Source organism: Cervus canadensis, chromosome 7, assembly GCF_019320065.1.
Source record: "Cervus canadensis isolate Bull #8, Minnesota chromosome 7, ASM1932006v1, whole genome shotgun sequence".
Lineage (NCBI taxonomy): Eukaryota > Metazoa > Chordata > Mammalia > Artiodactyla > Cervidae > Cervus > Cervus canadensis.
Window position 1 is genome coordinate 62,072,263 of NC_057392.1, and position 22,323 is coordinate 62,094,585.

Consider the following 22,323-nt stretch of genomic DNA (forward strand, 5'->3'; position numbering starts at 1 on the left):
CTAAAATACTTTTTATGCTTTAAATATCCTAGTTATTAGTCATTTTACGTCAACATGTTCCTAAGACTTTGGATAGGATGATTGCCAAGCTACCCACATATGTAATAAATGTATGAACTAATGCCCATATTTCTGTGCTTACATTCTCATATGGAAATATGAAAATAACGTTACCATTGACTATGCATTTGCTGTATGCTATGTTTATGGCTTTAGTGTTTTATTTCATTTAATCCTTATAAATGTGAGGAAGATATTATTACCTGTTTTCCAGATTAAGTAACTTGTTCATGATTTCACAGTGAGGATTTGATCCTTGGTCCATGTGACTTAAAAATAGTCTTAAATGGTACATGATTTAAAACATTGATAAGTTCTAGTTTCTATTATGTGTCTCCTCCCATAATAACTTGATTGCTTTTTATCACTGAAGTAGCATCTAAAAGAAGCTGCTCTTTTATGGGTCTTCTTTTGTTATTCAAATATTTACTTAGTTACATATTTCATATGACTCTATATTTTGTTAATAAGGTTAAAAATGTTCTTCATCCTTAGGTACTTTAATATGTTTATGGTAATATTAAACCTGTGTTAGGGGAACCTATGTAATGTAGAACCTATGCTAAAGTTTAACTGGCAAGAATGAAGGCCTGAAAGCATGAATCTGAATTGGGGGGAGAGTTCCAATTTTAAATGTTGAACAGCTGGAAAGGCTAGTGATGAATGTCTTCTAGTGGTTAAATGAAAAATTGCCCTGAATTCCTTAAGGGCTACAAAGGTGAAAGGGAGCTATTACTTTTTTAAATTAGGAAAGAAAAAAAAAAATTCAACATGACAAAATATTGGTTTTGAGTGGTTTATAGCCTGATTAAATTTTTAAAAGACTATTTCCTTGGTTTAGTAATAGGAGCACATGTTTTGGAATCAGAACTGGTTTTGAATGTCAAGGTTATACCTAACTACCTGGATTGGGAAGCTCCCCTGGAGGAAGGCATGGCAACCCACTCCAGTATTCTTGCCTGGAGAATCCCATGGACAGAGGAGCCTGGAAGGCTGCAGTCCTTAGGGTCACACAGAGTTGGGCACAACTGAAGTGACTTACACAGCACAGTGCTGCTTTTTTAAGTTTTCTGAGTCTCAGTTTACTCATTTTTAAATGGAAAACAATATTTGATATTATTTTAGGACATTTGGGAGAATTAGAAGCAATGTGTATCTTAACACAGTGCCTTTAGCAGGTTCTCAATAAATGGTATTGTTTTAATTATACAGAATATGAGACTATTAGTGCTATAGAATGATAGGAGGATGACATTCGTATCTGGATGTGTTTTTTGATGCTAACTCAATTGTGTCTGTTTTGCTGTGTGAGAGTGGTTCTAGTGTTCCCCGTTTTAACTACTGTGGGGCTCTGTCCATGATGCAGTAGGCTAGTACTTATGCCTATCCCAACTCTGGTTTTGACAGAGAGGTAAATAAATTAATAGACATACAAGTGAATTTTTAAAGATATTAAAGCTGGTTAAGTGTCTAATGAAGGTTTTCTCTTCTCGATAGTAGCGTTAGATTGTAAAGTCATTCTACATTCTCTTTCCCATGCCACTCCATCTCTTATTTTGAGTAACAAACAAATTTCCTCTAGTTGAAAATTACCTTAAATTAATATTTTAATTCTAAAAGTTAATTTTTTGAAGTCATATCTTTATGTGAAAAAAAAATCTTACTGTCTTGCTTCAATCTTAGGTTCTGATTGTTCAGAGAAATACAGGCAGTGAGAAAGGTAGGGGAGGGAGGAAGCAAGGGAGAGAGGGAGAGAGAGGGACAAGGGAGAGAGATCTTGGCACTAGAAGCGTTTTGTTTTGGGTCCCCTAACAGGGACTAAGGAGGACAAAGAGAGCAAACCTCATTCTAGTTCTGGGTGGCAGGGAGGGTGCAAACTTGTATAAAGCTGGAAAACTGTATGAATGTATGACCCAGTCATTCATTCAATGGAATTAGATCTTATCTAGCATTTTTCTCTTCAGCAACATGTGATTATATACGTAATAATAATCATAACAACATTTCCCTGTGTCAAACATTGTTGCATATATTACAGTAACTTTTTTAACCCTCCACAACAGCCCAGGTAGGTAGGTGTTGTTATCATCTCCATTTTAGAAATGAGGAAACTAAGGAAGAATAGGTTGCCCGCTGGTGTTGGATGGCTGATAAGTAATGAAGGCCATCTAATTCCAGAGCTTGTAGTTAACCAAAACCCTATGCTTTCTCAGACTGTTAACATTTTTACCTTCTGACCTTGGGTTGAATCAAATGATGGAATCCAGAAGGTGGACCCTGTATTTAAACAAAACTCAAACTCTGCCCTCCCTTGTCTTCCCCTAAATGGCAATCACTTAATAATTCAGTTTGAACGGTAATCATACATGATATTTCTTAGAATTACTAAAATCAAACTGAACCCAAACATCAACAAATAATAAAAATGAAAGTGTTTCTATGTGAATATCCATGTATATCCTATTAGAGATGTCAGAGTATGAAGGGATGAGGTTTAAAAATCTGATTATTATAAATATTTAATGGAGCATATAATTCAGTGTGTCATGCATTTAATATTGTTATTTAAAATATGTATTTATGTACCTTTTTTCCTTTTTACAGAATGATCTTTACTTTACCAAGAAGTCGAATAGTAAATATCGTGATGAAAAACAGTCCCTCATGACCAAAATAAATGAACTAACCCTTTTCAATGACAGATCAGAGAAAGAACTTACTAAAGCCAAAGCTTTCAAACAGGTGCAATAAAGTCATGTTTATATATAATATTAAAACCCACATATTTTCATGCTAATTGTAGAAAAAATTTTAAATATACCAAATTATAAAGGAAAAAATGTCAATATAATCACTGTACAGATAATAAGCAGTGTTATAGTATATTATCATCTTTTAGTCTTTTAAAGAAAATAGATTTATATATTGTATTCAAAAATTTAAAAATATATGATACATGTTTTCTAAACATTAAGTATCTTTAAAGACTTCCTACACTCCATTGCATGAAGTTACTATAATTTATTTGACCATCTATTTTTGGATATGTATTTTTTCCAGTGCTTGGCTATTATAGATAGTACTCTCATGTACTGTGCACATATTTCTTTGTATAGTTGTTCACATAATTCCTTAGGATAAATTTCTAGCTGTATAATTATGGTTCAAAAGAATGTATATTTCTAGTATCTTGAAATTATTTTCAAGCCATTTGCCTTCTAGAAAGTTCAATTAATACTCCCACCAGCAATGTATAAGCATTCTATTTTATTCACCACCACCAGGGCTGGATAATAATGTATAAAATTACTGTTAGTTTGATGGGCAAATATGGTATTTCATTGTTTTTAGTCTGCATTTTAAAGTTGTGAGTGAAGTGAAATCGTTCAGTCATGTCCGACTCTCTGCAACCCCATGGACTGTAGTCTATCAGGCTCCTCCGTCCATGAAATTTTCCAGGCAAGAGTACTGGAGTGGGTTGCCATTTCCTTCTCCAGGGGATCTTCCCAACCCAGGGATTAAACCCGGGTCTCCCACATTGCAGGCAGATGCTTTACCATCTGAGTCACCAGGGAAGCCTGCATTTTAAAGTTAGTGACATTTTAAAACATTTTAAGCATAAAATTTAAAATATTTATGTTTCATTGAAAATGTTTAAGCATTTTTTTCTGCTATGTTATTTTCCATAATTTTTCTTTTAGATTTCTAGTTCATTTTCTTGCATATATTTCCATTAGGTGGTTTATATTTTTAAAATACTTGGCAAAAGATCTTCGTATATTAACTCATAAGTATTTGTCTCATTGTCTTTAAACTTCTATTCAGTTTTTTTCCATAAAACTTTCTTTAAACATCATATGTTTAAGTGTTTTTCCCTGTATAATTTTTATGCTTAGAAACTTTTTAGTCACACTAAAAATATTTACTATTTCTAATGGCTGCATTTGGTTTCATCTCTTACATTAAGTTCTTTCATTCATCTGGAATTTATTTCTGGTACATGTGAGATACAGGGGTTTAATCTTTGCTCTAAATAACAAGCTTTGTCTTGAAATAGTAAAATCTTATATTCTGGAGTATTTTTTCTGGGCTTTCTCTTCTGAAAATTGATCTGCTAAGTGTGATCTTGTGTCCGTACTCTGTTGTTGTTCAGTCACTAAGCTATATCTGACTCTTTGCAACCCCGTGGACTACAGCAAGCCAGGCTTCCTCGTACATCGTCAACTGCTGGAGCTTGCTCAAACTCAGGTCCATTGGTTAGTGATGCTATCTGACTGTCTCATCCTCTATCATCCTCTTCTCCTCCTGCCTTCAATCTTTCCCAGCATCAAAGTCTTTTCCAACAAGTTGGCTCTTTGCATCAGGTGGTGAAAGTATTAGAGCTTCAGCTTTATTGAGTCCTACCAATGAATATTCAGGGTTGATTTCCTTTAGAATTGCCTGGTTTGATCTCCTTGCAGTCCAAGGGACTCTCAAGAGTCTTCTCCAACACCACAGTTCGAAAGCATCAATTCTTCTTCGGCTCTCAACCTTCTTTAATGGTCCAACTCTCATATCCATAATGACTGCTGGAAAAACCACAGCTTTAACTATACGGACCTTTGTTGGCAAAGTGGTGTTTCTGCTTTTATAATACACTGTCTAGGTTTGTCATTGTTGTTGTTTAGTTACTAAGTCATGTCCGACTCTTTGTGACTCCATGGACTCCATGTGACTCCATGGAGCCCACTAGGCTCCTCTGTCCATGGGATTTCCCAGGCATGAACTGGAGCAGGTTGCCATTTTCTTCTCCAGGGGATCTTCTCAACCCAGAGATTGAACTTACATCTCTTGTACTGGCAGGCAGATTCTTTACCACTGAGTCACCAGGTAAGGTTTGTCATAGCTTCCCTTTTAATTTCATGGCTGAAGTGACTGTCTGCAGTGATTCTGGAGTCTAAGAAAATCTGATCCGTCACCGCTTCCAGTTTTCCCACCTCTATTTGCCATTAAGTGATGGGACTGGATGCCATGATCTTACTTTTTTGAATGTTGAATTTCAAGCCAGCTTTTTCACTCTCCTCTTTCACATCATCAAGAGGCTCTTTAGTTCCTCTTCACTTTTTGCCATTAGAGTGGTATCATCTGTATATCTCAGGTTGTCGATATTTCTCCCAGCAATCTTGATTGCAGCTTGTGCTTCCTCCAGCCCAGCGTTTCACATGATGTACTCTGCATGTAAGTTAAATAATCAGGGTGACAATATACAGTCTTGTCATACTCCTTTTCCAATTTTGAACCAGTCAGTTGTTCCATGTCTGGTTCTAATTGTTGCTTCTTGACCTGCATACCAGGTTTCTCAGAGGCAGGTAAGGTGGTCTGGTACTCCCATCTCTTTAAGAATTTTCCACAGTTTATTTTGAACCACGCAGTAAGCTTTAGTGTAGTTAAGCAGATTTTTTTTTTTTTTTTTTGGAACTCCTTTGCTTTCTCCATGATTCAAGACATATTGGCAATTTGATCTCTGGTTCCTCTGCCTCTTTGAAACCCAGCTTGCATATCTAGACATTCTTGGTTCACATACTATTAATGCCTAGCTTGAGGGATTTTGAGCATAATTTTGATAGCATGTGAAATGAGTACAATTGCATGGTAGTTTAAACGTTCTTTGGCATTGCCCTTCTTTGGGATTCGAATGAAAACTGACTTTTCCAGTCCTGTGGTCACTTGTAAGTTTTCCAAATTTGCTGGTGTATTTAGTGCAGTACTTTAAGTCTTAATCTTTTAGGATTTGAAATAGCTCAGCTGGAATTCAGTCACCTCCACTAGCTTTGTTTGTAGTAATGCTTCCTAAGACCCACTTCACACTTCAGGATGTCCAAGTCTAGGTGAGTGACCACAACATTGTGGTTATTCGGGTCGTTAAGATCTTTTTTGTACAGTTCTTCATATTCCTGCCACCTCTTCTTAATCTCTTCTGCTTCTGTGCTCTATTCTACTCTTGACTCTCTTTCAGTATTCTACTTATGATTGAACTATTTTAAAATAAAAATGTATTTACACATTATCTTTTTTTTTTCATTTTCAAGTCCACTTCTTTTTTCTTTTTGGTGGTTTTTGCCATATATTGACATGAATCAGCCATGGATTTACATGTATTCCCCATCCTGAACCCCCCTCCCACCCCCCTCCTCACCCCATCCCTCTGGGTCTTCCCAGTGCACCAGCCCTGAGCACTTGTCTCATGCATCCAACCTGGGCTGGTGATCTGTTTCACCCTTGATAGTATACTTGTTTCAATGCTATTCTCTCAGAACATCCCACCCTCGCCTTCTCCCACAGAGTCCAAAAGTCTGTTCTGTACATCTGTGTCTCTTTTTCTGTTTTGCATATAGGTTATTGTTACCATCTTTTTAAATTCCATATATATGCATTAGTATGCTGTATTGGTCTTTATCTTTCTGGCTTACTTCACTCTGTATAATGGGCTCCAGTTTCATCCATCTCATTAGAACTGATTCAAATGAATTCTTTTTAACGGCTGAGGAATATTCCATGGTGTATATGTACCACAGCTTCCTTATCCATTCGTCTGCTGATGGGCATCTAGGTTGCTTCCATGTCCTGGCTATTATAAACAGTGCTGCGATGAACATTGGGGTGCACATGTCTCTTTCAGATCTGGTTTCCTCAGTGTATTTACACATTATCTTGTAAGAATTAGTTTAAAATATAAAAATTCTTATCCATAGGGCATCATATATTTTCTGGATATTGTAACTTTCAATTTTAGGAATAACTTCTTTTTGTTTTTTTATTAATAGTAAAACTTGAATTTACAATTACATTATAATAAAAGCTGGAATAGTCATAAACCCTTCTCTTAAAAGGGAAAGGCAGAGTTATGACTCAGAGCAATCTAAACTTAACCCTAATTAATATCTTGGAAAATGGTCAAATTGGAAAAAATTCTATTTTCAAGTTTGACTTTTGTAGCAATAGAAAAGAAACATATTTTGGATTGGTTATACAAATAATTGTTTCAATATTTGATGATTTTGTTATGTTGATAGGATTTGATGATTGAAGACAATCTTTTAAAACTTGAGGTTAAACGTACTCGAGAACTGCTTCACAGTAAGGCAGAAGAAGTTCTTTCTCTGGAAAAAAGAAAACAACAATTACACACAGCTATGGAAGAAAGGACCGAAGAAATTAAGGTTCACAAAACAATGCTTGCATCACAAATAAGATATGTTGATCAAGAACGGCAAAATATAAGGTAATAATTAGAATTTTTAAATATTGCTAATGAAGTTTGAAAACATAAGAGTATTGTTAGAAGAACTGACTGCTCCCTCCACCACCTTGGATGTCCATCTTTTTCTTATTTGTTCGAAAAGGCTATTAATATAATGTGTGTGTGTGTACTCAGTCGTGTCTGACTCTTTTGCCACCCCATAGACTGTAGCCAGGCTCCTCTGTCCATGGAATTCTCCAGGCAAGAATACTGGAGTGGGTAGTCATTTCCTTCTCCAAGGGATCTTCTCGACCCAGGGATCGAACCTGGGTCTCCAGCAATGCAGGCAGAATCTTTACTGTTTGAACCACCAGGGAAGATTAATATAATACATAGGCCATATTTTAGCAGCAAACCTATGCTTCTCTCTCTCTTTCTTTCTTTAGGTTAACTCCTTGTTCTGCAGATTTATCACTTTACGTTAAGATCACCAATCCCCTTGGAATTTAGTTTTGTATATAGTTTGTGGTAAGGGTTCAATAACCTGCTTTCCCTTATGGATCTGCCTGCAATGCAGGAGATGCAGGAGATGCGGGTTCAGGATCCTGCAGGGGGACCCAAGATCCCCCCTGGGTTGGGAAGATCCCCTGGAAAAGAGCATGGCAACTCACTCCAGTATTCTTTCCAGGAAAATCCCATGGACAGAGAAGCCTATTGGGCTATGACTGTGGGGTTGCACAGAGTCGATCATGACTGAAGCAACTGAGTATGCACGCATACCCAAGGGTCCAATAACATACTTTCCCTTATGGATACCCAATAGCTGCATTTATTGAAGCAATTTTCCCCTAGAGATTTCACCTATCTTGTATAAGATTTATTTCTGGATACATGCTACTTTTTAAATGTTACTGTCAATGTTATCTCTTTATAAAGCATTTCATATTTGATTTGTTGCTAGTATATAGAAATGCAGTTGGTTTCTATATATTAAGTATTCAGCAACCTGCTTTAACTTTTATTAATTCTAACAGTTGATCTGTAGATTCTACCTTCCAGGTATTCAATTGACATTATTTGCAAACAACAGTTTTGTGTCTTCCTTTTCAACCTCTATAACTTTTCTTGTTCTTGCTTTCTTGTCCTTGCTATTTAACCTCTGGTTCAATGCCTAATAGTAATGGTGATTGCAGGCACCCTTGTCTTGCAGATGCTTGATCTCAAAGGGAAGGTGTTCATTGTTTTATCATTAAGTATCAAGTTTACTATAGTGTTTTTTGAGATTCTTTTTACAATATTAAGAGAGATCCCATCTATTTTCATTCTTTGCTAAGAGGTTGTTTTAATTTGTTTAATCAGAAATGAATGTTGACTTTTATTATGTGTTTTTTTTTCAGTCGTTGATATGATATAGCTTCTTCAATCTGTTAGTATAATTGAAAACTGTATATTGATTGCTTTTTCAAAGTTAAACTAACGCACCTTCCTGTAGTAAATGTAACTGTCACATATTATATTTTGTATGTATCTAGATTTTGTTTGCTAATATTTTTATATAATTTTTACATTTTATGCTTATAGTTCTTTCTCTCCTGTCCTTGTCAAATTATCAGGTTATTAAGGTTACATCTACTTTTATAAAATGATTTTTGTGTTTCTTTTTTTTTCTATACTCTAGGTAAGTTTGTAAAAGAGCAGAATTACATCTTTCTTGAACTTTTGAACACCTCACCGGTAAAGCCTTTGGACATCTGGAGCTTTTTGAGGAAGATTTAGTTCAGTTGAACTGTTGGTTCAGTTTATTTATTGGTTATGGGGCAGTGTGGATCTTGTATTTTTTCTTGCATCTGTTTTAGTAAATTTCTTATTTTTCTCTAGAAAAAAATTTCTACAGACTTCTTTAATGAAAAGTGGCTCTTATTTCTGCATAATCTTCTGTATCTCCTTTTTTTCCTCCTCTCAATCATATCACATTTGTTTTCCATTTTTTCATTCATAGAGGAAATTATCTTTCTTGTTTCCAGAGCTGTGGTAAGTTTTTTTTTTTTCCTTTTAATATTTTCTGTTTTAGGAAGGGGGAGACATATGTTTGTGCTTGGTTCACCATCTTAACCTGAAAGGCCAACAAGGCTTGTCTTTTGCAATCACATAAAGGATGAGTAAATATTTTCTGATAAAACAATATTAATACTTAAAAATAAGCAAAGCTATAACTTCTGATACTTACTATATTTTACCATCAACTTTCTTTAGGAGTAGGAACCTGGTATGTTGAAGATTTCTTTTCACTGTGGTTGGAAGGCTTATTTTCATGAAGCTGTTAGCAGGCAAATGAGTCTCCATGTTGCTGTACATATATTAGCATTATTAGTATTATTACAAAATAAGTTAAAAATGATTTAAGAATATAAATTTACTGTAATAAAAGGAAGAAAGTAACCAGCAATTTTAAGGCTGTAAATCTCAGGAGATAATTCTCCAAAGGTTTCTCATATTTCTACATACCTTGCAAGGAGAGGCAATAGCTATCCTGTTCTGGACCATGTTTTTGAAAATTTTTGGTGAAAAACACCTAAAATTTATCTTAACTATTTAAAACTGTATAGTTAGTAGTATTAGTTATTTCACATTTTTGAGCAACAGATCTCTAGAACTTTTTCATCTTGTAAAACTGAAACTTTATACCCATTAAATATTAGCTTTGCATTTTCCCCTTCCCCTAGCCCTTGATAGCCACTATTTTTTTCTGCCTGTATGAATTTGACTACACTAGATGCCTCACATAAGTGGATCATGTAGTATTGATATTTGTTTTTTTGTGACTGGCTTATTTTATTTAGCATAATGTCCGCAAGACTCACCCATGTAGCATGTGACAGATTTTCTCTCTAAGGCTGAATAATACTTCATTGTATGCATGTATCACAGTTTCATCTGCCTATGGACATTTGGCTTGGCTATTGTGAACTATTGTGAATAATATATGAACATCAATGTGCAGACATGTCTTTGAAAACTGTTTTCTGTTCTTTAGGATATATACCCAGAAGTAGGATGACTGGATCATACAGCTATTTTATTTTTAATTTTTTGAGGAACTGCCATATTTTTCATAGTGGTTGCACCATTTTACTGTCCCATCAAGAGTTCTTAAAGGTTCAGTTTCTCTACACCCTCACCAACACTTTGTTATTTTTTTTTGTCTTTTTGATAGTAGCCATTCTCACGGGTGTGAGGTGATATCTTATTGTGGTTTTGGTTTGCATTGGACTATCTTTTAAAGGCTATTTGGATAGTGAATAGCCTTGAGAGCTAGAGATAGTATCTCCCTCCAGAGCAAAGGTTAGGTATGTTTGCTTATTTCCCATTATGAAATATTTGGATTAGCTAAGCTTAAGTTCTTCAGTTGTGACATAAACCTACTGTATGTGCAGCATCCATTTGAGTCCCTCCTCACTTGCATGTGACTTCAAGAGCAAGGGGAACCAATGCAAATAGGCAGCTCATGCTACTTGGTATGCCAATGAGTGGTAAAGTCCTTTTTCTGTGACCCAGATATCTTGTGTTTTCTGCCAACATCCATGAAAGTGGCAGACTAACTTGGTAGCTTTCAGCTTTCAAATAGGGTGAAATCTGAGACCTTTCACAGTTCAGTTCAGTTCAGTTGCTCAGTTGTCCGATTCTTTGTGACCCCATGAATTGCAGCACGCCAGGCTTCCCTGTCCATCACCAACTCCTGGAGCCTACTCAAACTCATATACAAGGAGTCGGTGATGCCATCCAGCCATCTCATCCTCTGTTGTCCCCTTCTCCTCTCACCTTCAATCTTTCCCAGCATCAGGGTCTTCTCCAATGAGTTGGTTCTTCACATCAGGTGGCCAGAGTATTGTAGTTTCAGTTTTAGCATCAATGCTTCCAATGAATATTCAGGACTGATTTCCTATTTTCAAACAGAAGTGTAAAACTGCAAAATGAGAACCTATTTAAACTGTTTTAGTAGTAACACAAATACAGATGTCTTCTCTAAGAACAGTATAGTCCTTTAAAAAAGTATATTGTTTGTTTTTCAGTGTTTAATTTTTCTTTTCATGTTAGTGCTGAGTTTCATGAGCGGCTAAGTAAAATTGATAAGCTGAAGAATAGATATGAAATTCTTACTGTTGTAATGCTGCCTCCTGAAGGAGAAGAGGAGAAAACTCAGGCCTACTATGTAATAAAGGTAAGCTTAATGGATTTACGGGCTTCCCTGGTGGCTCAGATGGTAAATTATCCATCTGCAATGCAGGAGACCAGGTTTCGATCCCTGGGTTGGGAAGATCCTCTGGAGAAGAGAATGGCTATCCACTCCAGTATACTTGCCTGGAGAATTCCACAGACAGAGGAGCCTGCTGGGCTACAGTCCCATGGGGTCTCAAAGAGTTGGATATGACTGAGTGACTTACATTTCCACTTCTAATGGATTTACAGTTGTGGTAAAATGAGTATCCGTTCAGTTCAATCACTCAGTCGTGTCCGACTCTGTGACCCCATGAACCGCAGCGTGCCAGGCCTCCCTGTCCATCACCAACTCCTGGAGTTTACTCAAACTCTTGTCCATCGAGCCGGTGATGCCATCCAACCATCTCATCCTCTGTCATCACCTTCTCCTCCTGCCCTCAATCTTTCCCAGCATCAGGGTCTTTTCAAATGAGTCAACTCTTCGCATCAGGTGACCAAAGTATTGGAGTTTCAGCTTCAACATCAGTCCTTCCAATGAACACCCAGGACTGATCTCCTTTAGGATGGACTGATTGGATCTCCTTGCAGCCCAAGAGACTCTCAAGAGTCTTCTCCAACCCCACAGTTCCAAAGCATCAATTCTTCAGTGCTCAGCTATCTTTATAGTTGAACTCTCACATCCATACATGACTACTGGAAAAACCATAGCCTTGACTAGACAGACCTTTGTTGACCAAGTAATGTCTCTGCTTTTTAATATGCTGTCTAGGTTGGTCATAACATTCCTTCCAAGGAGTAAGCGTCTTTTAATTTCATGGCTACAATCACCATCTGCAGTGATTTTGGAGCCCAGAAAAATAAAGTCAGCCACTGTCTCTACTGTTTCCCAATCTATTTGCCATGAAGTGATGGGACCAGAGCCATGATCTTAGTTTTCTGAATGTTGAGCTTTCAGCCAACTTTTTCACTCTCTTCTTTCCCTTTCATCAAGAGGCTCTTTAGTTCTTCTTCCCTTTCTGCCATAAGGGTGGTGTTATCTGCATATCTGAGGTTATTGATATTTCTCCCAGCAATCTTGATTCTAGCTTGTGATTCATCCAGCCCAGCATTTCTCATGATGTACTCTGCACATAAGTTGAATAAGCAGGGTGACAATATACAGCCTTGACGTACTCCTTTTCCTATTTGAAACCAGTGTGTTGTTCCATGTCCGGTTGCTTTCTGTTGCTTCCTGACCTGCATACAGGTTTCTCAAGAGGCAGGTCAGGTGGTCTGGTATTCCCATATCTTTCAGAATTTTCCACAATTTATTGTGATCCACATAGTCAAAGGCTTTGGCATAGTCAATAAAGCAGAAATAGATGTTTTTCTGGAACTCTCTTGCTTTTTGGATGATCCAGTGGATGTTGGCAATTTGATCTCTGGTTCCTCTGCCTTTTCTAAAACCATCTTGAACATCTGGAAGTTCACAGTTCACATATTGCTAAAGCCTGGCTTGGAGAATCTTGAGCATTACTTTACTGGCGTGTGAGATGAGTGCAGTTGTGCGGTAGTTTGAGCATTCTTGGCATTGCCTTTCTTTGGGATTGGAATGAATCCCAAACTCTTTGTTAACAACCAAAATGGCATTTTTTTTTTTTTTTTGCCATGGAATTTCAAATTTCATAGCACTCCAGTAGCTATTGTACATAATTAGGGTCATAGAACTTGAGCTGCTAGATGGAGGTACTGAAGGACTATTAGTTTTATACACATGAGATCAAAGAAAGGGCTAGACCATTCTGACACAGGTTTTTTTTTTTTTTTGGTTATCATTTGTGTTATGTTCAGTTCAGTTCACTTAAGTTCAGTCGCTCTTTGCCACCCGCATGGACTGCAGCCCGCCAGGCTTCCCTGTCCATCAACTCCCGAAGTTTACTCAAACTCGTGTCCATTGAGTCAGTGATCCCTCCAACCATCTCATCCTCTGTCGTCCTCTTCTCCTCCTGCCTTCAATCTTTCCCAGCATCGGGGTCTTTTCTAGTGAGTCCGTTCTTCGCACCTGTGTCATGTTATGTTCCCTCATTTATTCAAAATTCATAAACTCTTTTACTCTAAAACCTGCTGTCACTCTGGGTATCACATGGTTGTGACAATCCATGTAGCACGTTAGGCTCAGAGCTTCACTTCACTGTACCCACTCATGTGACCCAGCCTAGACTTTGTCTCCTGGAGCTCCACCGCCTCCGAATCTTACACTCCAGTTTACCACTGCTGTCCTGGTATGGCAGATATCCAGAGAGGAAGGGGCTGTTCCTGTGCCTTCATATTAGGAGACAAACAGACCAGATGAATTTAGTCTGATTTTTTCTGAGGTTTCGAGAGTTGACTGCCATCTTGTGGTTATCTTAGGGTTATGGTGTAACCCTAAGGGAAATTTAGAAGTGATCAGGAATTAGATGCAGTTTCCTTCCTGACTGCTTCTGTGTTCATCTTTCCCTTGCATAAAATACCCTGAACAGGTGTAATTTCCTTTGCAGAGAGGTATGAAAGTTACTCGAAACAGTTCAAAGAAGGAATGGAAATTGTAACATTAGCACATTTTTTTCTGTATTATACATGAATAGGAGTGGGGAGGAGATCTCCAGTTCATACTTTTAGAGGATGGCCCCTGTGGATGCACCCTCTATTTGACTTCTACTTACTCTTCTAAGTTTCCTTCTGTAGCCCTTCTTTTAGGCTGCCCTGAACTTGAGAAACCTGTATGCAGGTCAGGAAGCAATGGTTAAAACTGGACATGGAAAAACAGATTGGTTCCAAATAGGAAAAGGAGCACGTCAAGGCTGTATATTGTCACCCTACTTATTTAACTTACATGCAGAGTACATCATGAGAAACTCTGAGCTGGAAGAAGCACAAGCTGGAATCAAGATTGCCGGGAGAAATATCAATAACCTCAGATATGCAGATGACACCACCCTTATGGCAGAAAGTGAAGAGGAAGTAAAAAGCCTCTTGATGAAAGTGCAGGAGAGTGAAAAAGTTGGCTGAAAGCTCAACATTCAGAAAACTAAGATCATGGCATCTGGTCCCATCACTTCATGGCAAATAGATGGGGAAACAGCGGAAACAGTGTCAGACTCTATTTTTCTGGGCTCCAAAATCACTGCAGATGGTGATTGCAGCCATGAAATTAAAAGACGCTTACTTCTTGTAAGGAAAGTTATGACCAACCTAGATAGCATATTTAAAAGCAGAGACATTAATTACTTTGCCAACAAAGATCCATCTAGTCAAGGCTATGGTTTTTCCAGTAGTCATGTATGGATGTGAGAGTTGGACTATAAAGAAAGCTGAATGCCGAAGAATTGATGCTTTGGAACTGTGGTGTTGGAGAAGACTCTTGAGTCCCTTGGACTGCAAGGAGATCCAACCAGTCCATCCTAAAGGAGATAGTCCTGGGTGTTCATTAGAAGGACTGATGCTGAAGCTGAAACTCCAATACTTTGGCCACCTCATGTGAAGAGTTGACTCATTGGAAAAGACCCTAATTCTGGGAAGGATTGGGGGCAGGAGGAGAAGGGTACGACAGAGGATGAGATGGCTGGGTGGCATCACTGACTCCATGGACATGGGTTTGGGTAAACTCCGGGAGTAGGTGATGGACAGGGAGGCCTGGCGTGCTGTGATTCATGGGGTCGCAAAGAGTCGGACGACTGAGAGACTGAACTGAACTGAACTGAACACATACTACACTGTGTGATATGTCTGCCACTTTGCCTCAGGAAATTCCATTCAACCTATATGAGAAATGAGTCCCAGCTCTCAAATGCTTCTTATATCTCATCAGTCTTTAGTACCTCAGGCTTCTGCCCACTATTAACAGTATTTTCCTCCTCTCAGGTTTTGAAGGTTCCCAAGGGGTGAATTGGAGGCTCTAAAATGTTAATTGTTGGGAAGTAGATAGATGCTGCAATTGCAGTGAAGTTTCTCTCCCAACAAGGGCTCTGATGAGAGTTACATAAAAAGCACTGGTGTTAAGAGTGCTTTCCTCCGAGTCTTAATTCTATCACTGATTAGGTAGGTGGCCTTGAATAAGTTACGTAACCACTGGGGCCTCAGTGTCCTCACTTGCAAAATTAGGATACTGTTACTTTTGTTGTAAGAAGTAAATGAGAAAATACATGTAAAGCCCTTAAAGTGCCTGGAACAAAATGAGCTCTCAATGAATGTTAGCTGAAATTATTGTTATTGCTGTTATGATGATGATGTTGATGGGACATATCCACTTTTTAGGAAAAAACAGGCAGGTCATATGAGGAAGAGTATTCCTTTGTGCCAATAGTTCTAATATGTGACATTAATCAAGGCTATCAGTTGTTCTCAACTTCCTGATGCCACATTCCACTTTCCATCTTCTCCAGGGTTCATAGCTTGCCACACAGTTATTTACATGTTTTGTTTATAGCACATTTAAATGTTTTACTCATTATACCTCATGTGTGCCAGATGTATAAAACTGAAACTTTCTTTAATAATTAAAGTCAGTCTGGCTTATGTTGAGAAAAGTCATTCATGGTCTGAAAATGGGGAAAAGCAATCAGTGGGTGTGCAATGATGCCACTGCATGGTGACAGAGAAGGCTTGCCATTTTCTAGCAGGCCCTCCAGGGATTATCTGATTCTACAGGAATGCACACCTCTGACTGATTTTCTGTTGACTAATCTATTTTACCATTCTCTAGAGGGATAGACGTTATCTTATGGAAAAAAGATGGTAATGCATATGATTCTCACTCATAATAATGCAAATGAATTTTTCCCAGTGTAATACAACTCACTTATGCTTGTAGGAAAGATTACCCAAACATTATATTTTATTCCCTTAAAAGATATTAGCCAGTTTTATAAGAAAATTAATTTCAGCATTTCTGACTCTGTATGTATATAAAATCTGTTCTAATTCTCTTTTTGAACTTGTCTAAATGTCTTACTGGTTCCTTCACTAATGAATTGGATAAAATCTCTGACATGTTCATATAAACATGATATTTAACTTTTTGAAAATACTGTTTCAGCAGTTTTACTGCTGGAAAAAACTTACAAGCTAAACATCATTTCTAGTTTTGAATGTGGCAGATTTACGATGTAAATTCACTCCATTCAGGCTCCTTTCCCTTCCCTATATCCTTTACATTCCTCCTGAAGGTGGTCTTTCCTGATAGGCACATACATGTATGTTTATAGCACTGGGGGAGAGGAGTTTGGTTACAGAGCAAACCACTCTTTTATTTTCTGCATACTTTATTTCATGAGTAAGCAAACCATGGACTCTGGGCTAAATGCTGCCCACTACCATTTTATAAATAAGCGCTGAACCACACAATACATAGACTCATTCATTTATGTATTGTCTCTGGCTGCTTTCATGCTACAATAGCAGTGGTATTAAATACTAGTGGTTTAGAGACTGACTGGCCCATAAAGCCTAAAATATTTACTCTTTCCCACACTGTTTTCTGACCCCTTGTATTATAGAGCTGCTATAACACAGTGTCACAATTAGGTAGCTTATCCTATAGACATCTCACAGTTGTAGTGGCTGGAAGTCCAAGATGAAGGTGTCAGCAGGATTGGTTCTTTCTAAGGGTTGGGAGGGACAATATGTTATATGCCTCACTCTTAGTTTTTGGTGGTTTGCTGGCAGTTTTTGGAATTCCTTAGCTTATGGAAGCATCATCATTAGCTCTGCCTTCATCTTCACATGGCATTCTTCTTGTGTCTCTTCAGCCTTTCTTCTTTGTCTGTGTTTGTGTTTAAATTTCCCATTTTTGTAAGGACACTAGGGATAGTGGACTAGGGCCTACCCTATTGAGTTCATCATAACTTGACTACATCTGCGAAGACCCTATTTCCATATACGGTCTCATTCTGAAGTACTGAGGGGTTGGGACTTCTTGTATTTTTTTTAGGTTAACAATTCAACCCACAGTCCTCATTTTTGGTTCTGCAAGTATCCTCTTGTCTATGTTACACACATCGTCATGTTCCCTTTTACCCACCTTGTATTGTTCAGTCATTCAGTCATGTCTGACTCTTTGCGAGCCCATGGACTAGAGCACACTAGACTTCCCTGGAGCTTGCTCAAACCCATGTCCATTGAGTTGGTGATGCTATCCAACCATCTTGTCCTGCCATCCCCTTCTCCTCCTGCTTTCAATCTTTCCCACCTTAGCAGCTTCTCTATCTGACTCTTAAAAAGTCAGAAAAAATATAATCAGCAATCAGTGAAGGTCTGGCATCTTTCAAATCACATTTCCAAGTTCCCTTTTATCTTTATAAGGAAATAGTTCAATTCTGATCAGAATTTAATGAAACAGCCTTTTAAATTTTAAAATTTAAATTTTAAGGTAATTTAAATTACTTTAAAATGTTGACAGAAAGGTATAAACATTTCTTCCAAATAACTTCTCTTCTAATCCAGGATAAAAGGTAAACATTATATAATTGATGATTTAGAGGCAAATGGGACCATAAAGGTTTAGAAGTTTAAGGTATATATAGAATTAGATCAGGAATTTGTATAAATGAGCAAATCCAACACCTTTATTTGACAAACTGAACTTGGAGTAGTGAAATAAATTATTTAATGCTATTCAGCTTACTAGTGGGAAATCTACAACTGAAATCTAGCTGTTTTGACTCATTCTAACTCTTTTTCCCATTACACTATATTTTAAATGAAATGTTTGCTAATTCTAGACTCAACTTGAAAGAATTAGATGTAATTTATCTCAGAATGTTTTTTTTTTTTTGCTAAGCTTTTTATTTGATATAAAATGTATACCTTGAGGCATAATAAAACAATAAACAGTGAAAATGTTAAGAATCCAAACGTTGCCAAAACTTTTCCAGTGATCACATTCTGATTTAAAGATAGATACTTGGGACTGAATAACTTTACCAAAGAAATTATTAGTTGATTTTGACTAAAAATAGGTTTTGCTACTTTTTTTAAAAGAAACTTTATTAAAATGTAGTTGATTTGTTTAGTGTTAAATTTCTGCTGTGCAGCAAGGTGATTCAGTTATACATACATATATTCTTGTTCCAGTATTCTTTCCCATTGTGGTTTATTCAATAGGATCTTGTTGTTTACCCAGCCTGTATATATTAGTTTGCATCTGCTAATGTCAAACTCCTATCCCTTCCCCACCCCTTCTCCCCTGGTGACCACACCTCTGTTCTCTATGTCAATGTTTATTTTTAGAAATACATTTTATCACAAATTTGCTTCAGTAATTGAGCCAATTGTAATATCTTAACACTTTAGGAAAGATAACTAAAATGTAGTTAATTTCACAATAGTGAACCTGAGAAGGACTTTAAAAACTATAGATCTTAAGTTATGTAAAATTTGATCAGGTTTGAAGGAGGCAGTAATGTTGACTGTGAGAACTTTTTGCTTGCTTAGAATAAATGAGAACTAGAGGTTTGATTCCTGAACCCTGCTTTTACCATATTAGTCATTAAAAAACAACAGTCTTCTGGACTCCCCTGGTGGGCCAGTGGCTAAATTTGCATCTGCTAATCCCAAACTCCCACTCTTTTCCTCCTCTACCCCACCCTTTGCAACTTCAAGTCTGTTTAATATGTCTGTGTGACTGTTTGTTTCATAGATAGGCTTGTTTTAGAGTCTGCATGTAAGTGATATCATATGATATTTGGCTCTTTCTTACTTCACTTAGTATGATAACCTCTAGGTCCACCATGTTGCTGCAAATTGCATCATTTCATTCTTTTCCGCTAAGTCACTTCAGTCGTGTCCGACTCTGTGCGACTCCTTAAGACAGCAGCCCACCAGGCTCTGCTGTCCCTGGGATTCTCCAGGCAAGAATACTGGAGTGGGTTGCCATTTCCTTCTCCAATGCATGAAAGTGAAAAGTGAAAGTGAAGTCGCTCAGTCAAGTCCGACTCTTCATGACCCCATGGACTGCAGCCCACCAGGCTCCTCTGCCCATGGGATTTTCCAGGCAAGAGTATTGGAGTGGGTCGCCATTGCCTTCTCCTCATTCTTTTCTACAGCTGAGTTAATATTCCATTGTATATATGTACCACATCTATCCATTCATCTGTCCGTGGACATATAAGTTGTTTCCATGTCTTGTGAATAATGTTGTGAACAGAGGGGTCCATGTATCTTTTCTGAGTTATCATTTTATATGAGTATATGCCCAGGAGTAGGATTGTTGGATCATATGGCAAGTCTATTTTTAGTTTTTTCAGGAACCGTCATACAGGTCTTCCACAGTGGCAGTACCAATTTACATTCCCACCAACAGTGTAGGAAGATTCCCTTTTCTTCACACCTCCTCTAGCATGTGTTATTTTTAGACTTTATAATGATGGCATTTCTGACTGGTTTAAGGTGGTATCTCACTGTAGTTTTGATTTGAATTTCTGTAATGATTAGTGATGAGCATCTTTTCATGGGGGCATTTTTAAATATATATGCATACTGTCTCTCTCAGTCTTTAATTGGAGAAGTGCTTTGGAACTGGGTACAACTCTAGAAGGCCAAGCCCAGGAGTCCACTGACTGCTCACTGAGGAATTTTTGGTTTTCAGCAGTTTATAGACTTCAATTGTTCCTGGCCACATTTATCATAATTATCTTTAATTAAAACTGTTTTAAAATATTATAATATATACATGAAGTGAAGTCTTAGTTGCTCACTTCTGTCTGACTCTTTGCAACCCCATGGACTGTAGCCAACCAGGCTCCTTTATCCATGGGATTTTCCAGGCAAGGATACTGGAGTGGGTTACCATTTCCTTCTCCAGGAATATATACATGAAATTGGGCTTAAAATTTGCTGTTTTAATAGTTTTTAAGTGTACAGTTCAGTAGTATTAAGTATATTCATATTGTTGTGCAGTCAACACAACAGCCGTCTCCAGAACTTTACCTTTCAGAACTGAAACTGTACCTGTTAAACAGTAACTCCCCATTTCTCCCTCCCTGAAATCCCTGGCAACCACCAATCTACTTTGCTTTTGTGAATCTGATTACTCTAGGTACCTCACGTAAGTAGAATCATGCAGTAGTTTTTCCTCTTAAAAATATTCAATCCCTGGGGTGGGACGATCCCCTAGAGAGTGAAATGGCAAGCCACTCCAATATTCTTCCTGAAGAATTCCATGGATAGAGGAGCCTGGTGGGTTACAGTCCATGGGGTTGCAGAGTTGGACACAACTGAGCAACTAACACTTTCACTTTCATGGGCATAGCTTGCTAACCTCTTTTACTCCTAAGATTTAAAATGACAAAGTGTGCCAAGCCTCTTCCAGGAAAGAAACATACATTCCTTTTATTTAATATCTAGTTTGAAACCTCTTCGACTTAACCTTTTCTTTTCTCAGTAAAGTTTATACCTGCTTAATTTTTTGGTCATTTTTGTTCAAGAGTCTTCATGTAAGTTTTAGTTAACTCCCATTATGGTTTTGTATCCTAAGTGCTATATTTGAAAGGCCTTCAGGATTTGGTAAATCAAGTACAAGAAATAAATGCTTGGTGCTGCATGTAGGTCCCAAGGCAAATTGGTATTGGTGTGACTTAAGTACTTCTTGCCCTGATCACAGACATTCTTCTGCCCCCCCACCATGATAAATACTTTTAACCAATCTATTCTATTCTGTTTTAAATAGGCTGCTCAAGAAAAAGAAGAACTCCAAAGGGAAGGTGACAGTTTGGATGCTAAGATCAACAAAGCTGAGAAAGAAATCTATGCTCTAGGAAACACCCTGCAAGTGCTCAACAGCTGCAACAACAACTACAAACAATCTTTTCAGAAAGTGACTCCATCTAGTATGTAGAAATTATTGAAACTTTTAAATGAATGTACATGCAATGAAAGCTGCATAGTTATTTTTAAAAGAGGATCACTATGAGATAAGGAAAACAAGTGCATCATGTTTGATTCAGCTGGAAAACCTAATCACCACAACCCCCCTTCCCTCCCCCACTTAAAATAAGTGCTAAGGTATTAATTCCATCTGTCACTAGTTATAGTGATGTGGCATATTACTCCTCTATGGAGTTCATTTCAAATCTGAAAAAAACAGCAGCATACTGGGTGCTCTATGTTGACAATATAAGAATAGTTATTTCATATCCTATTTTTCAAAAATTAGACATATGGAAGTTGACCTTTCATAATGAAAAATGTTAGAAGTTTAAATTATGTAATATTTTAAAGTTGCTTTCTACACAGCATGTTAAAAATTTAAAGCAAAAATTCTTTTAAATACTAGGTGCTGAGTATGAGGTAAAAATTCAACTAGAAGAACAAAAAAGAGCTGTTGATGAAAAATACAGATACAAACAAAGACAAATCAGAGAACTACAGGAAGATATCCAGGTAAATTCTATAGGGCTTTAATAATAAGTCCTTAGTAAAAGTTAACTATCACTATTATAATTATTCTACACTTGCTAATATACAATTTTTTAGAAAGGCAGAGATATCTCACTTAAATGAGAAAAAAGTGATCAAAGTATTAACTAGTTAAAATCCCAGTGCTAAGCCCTGACAATTACTTGGTAATCAGTCAATAAAGTATAGCTAGCTAACTATGATCTGAGAGTTGGACTGTGAAGAAAGCTGAGTGCCAAAGAATTGATGCTTTTGAACTGTAGTATTGGAGAGGACTCTTGAGAGTCCCTTGGACTGCAAGGAGATCCAACCAGTCCATCCTAAAGGAAATCAGTCCTGAATATTCATTGGAAGGACTGATAATGAAGCTGAAACTCTTAATACTTTGGCCACCTCATGCGAAGAGTTGACTC

The 22,323-nt window shown here is 37.3% G+C and overlaps 1 protein-coding gene across 1 annotated transcript in view; it reads left to right on the forward strand.

Moving 5' to 3' along the window:
* CCDC39 (coiled-coil domain containing 39) overlaps nt 1-22,323 on the forward strand; it is a 53,800-nt gene that overhangs the window by 25,083 nt on the left and 6,394 nt on the right. Inside the window, exons 12-16 of the mRNA XM_043473650.1 lie at nt 2,665-2,802; nt 7,113-7,321; nt 11,375-11,498; nt 21,183-21,342; nt 21,789-21,895. Of these exons, the coding sequence (XP_043329585.1) occupies nt 2,665-2,802; nt 7,113-7,321; nt 11,375-11,498; nt 21,183-21,342; nt 21,789-21,895 (738 nt within the window). The remainder of the gene's footprint in view (nt 1-2,664; nt 2,803-7,112; nt 7,322-11,374; nt 11,499-21,182; nt 21,343-21,788; nt 21,896-22,323) is intronic.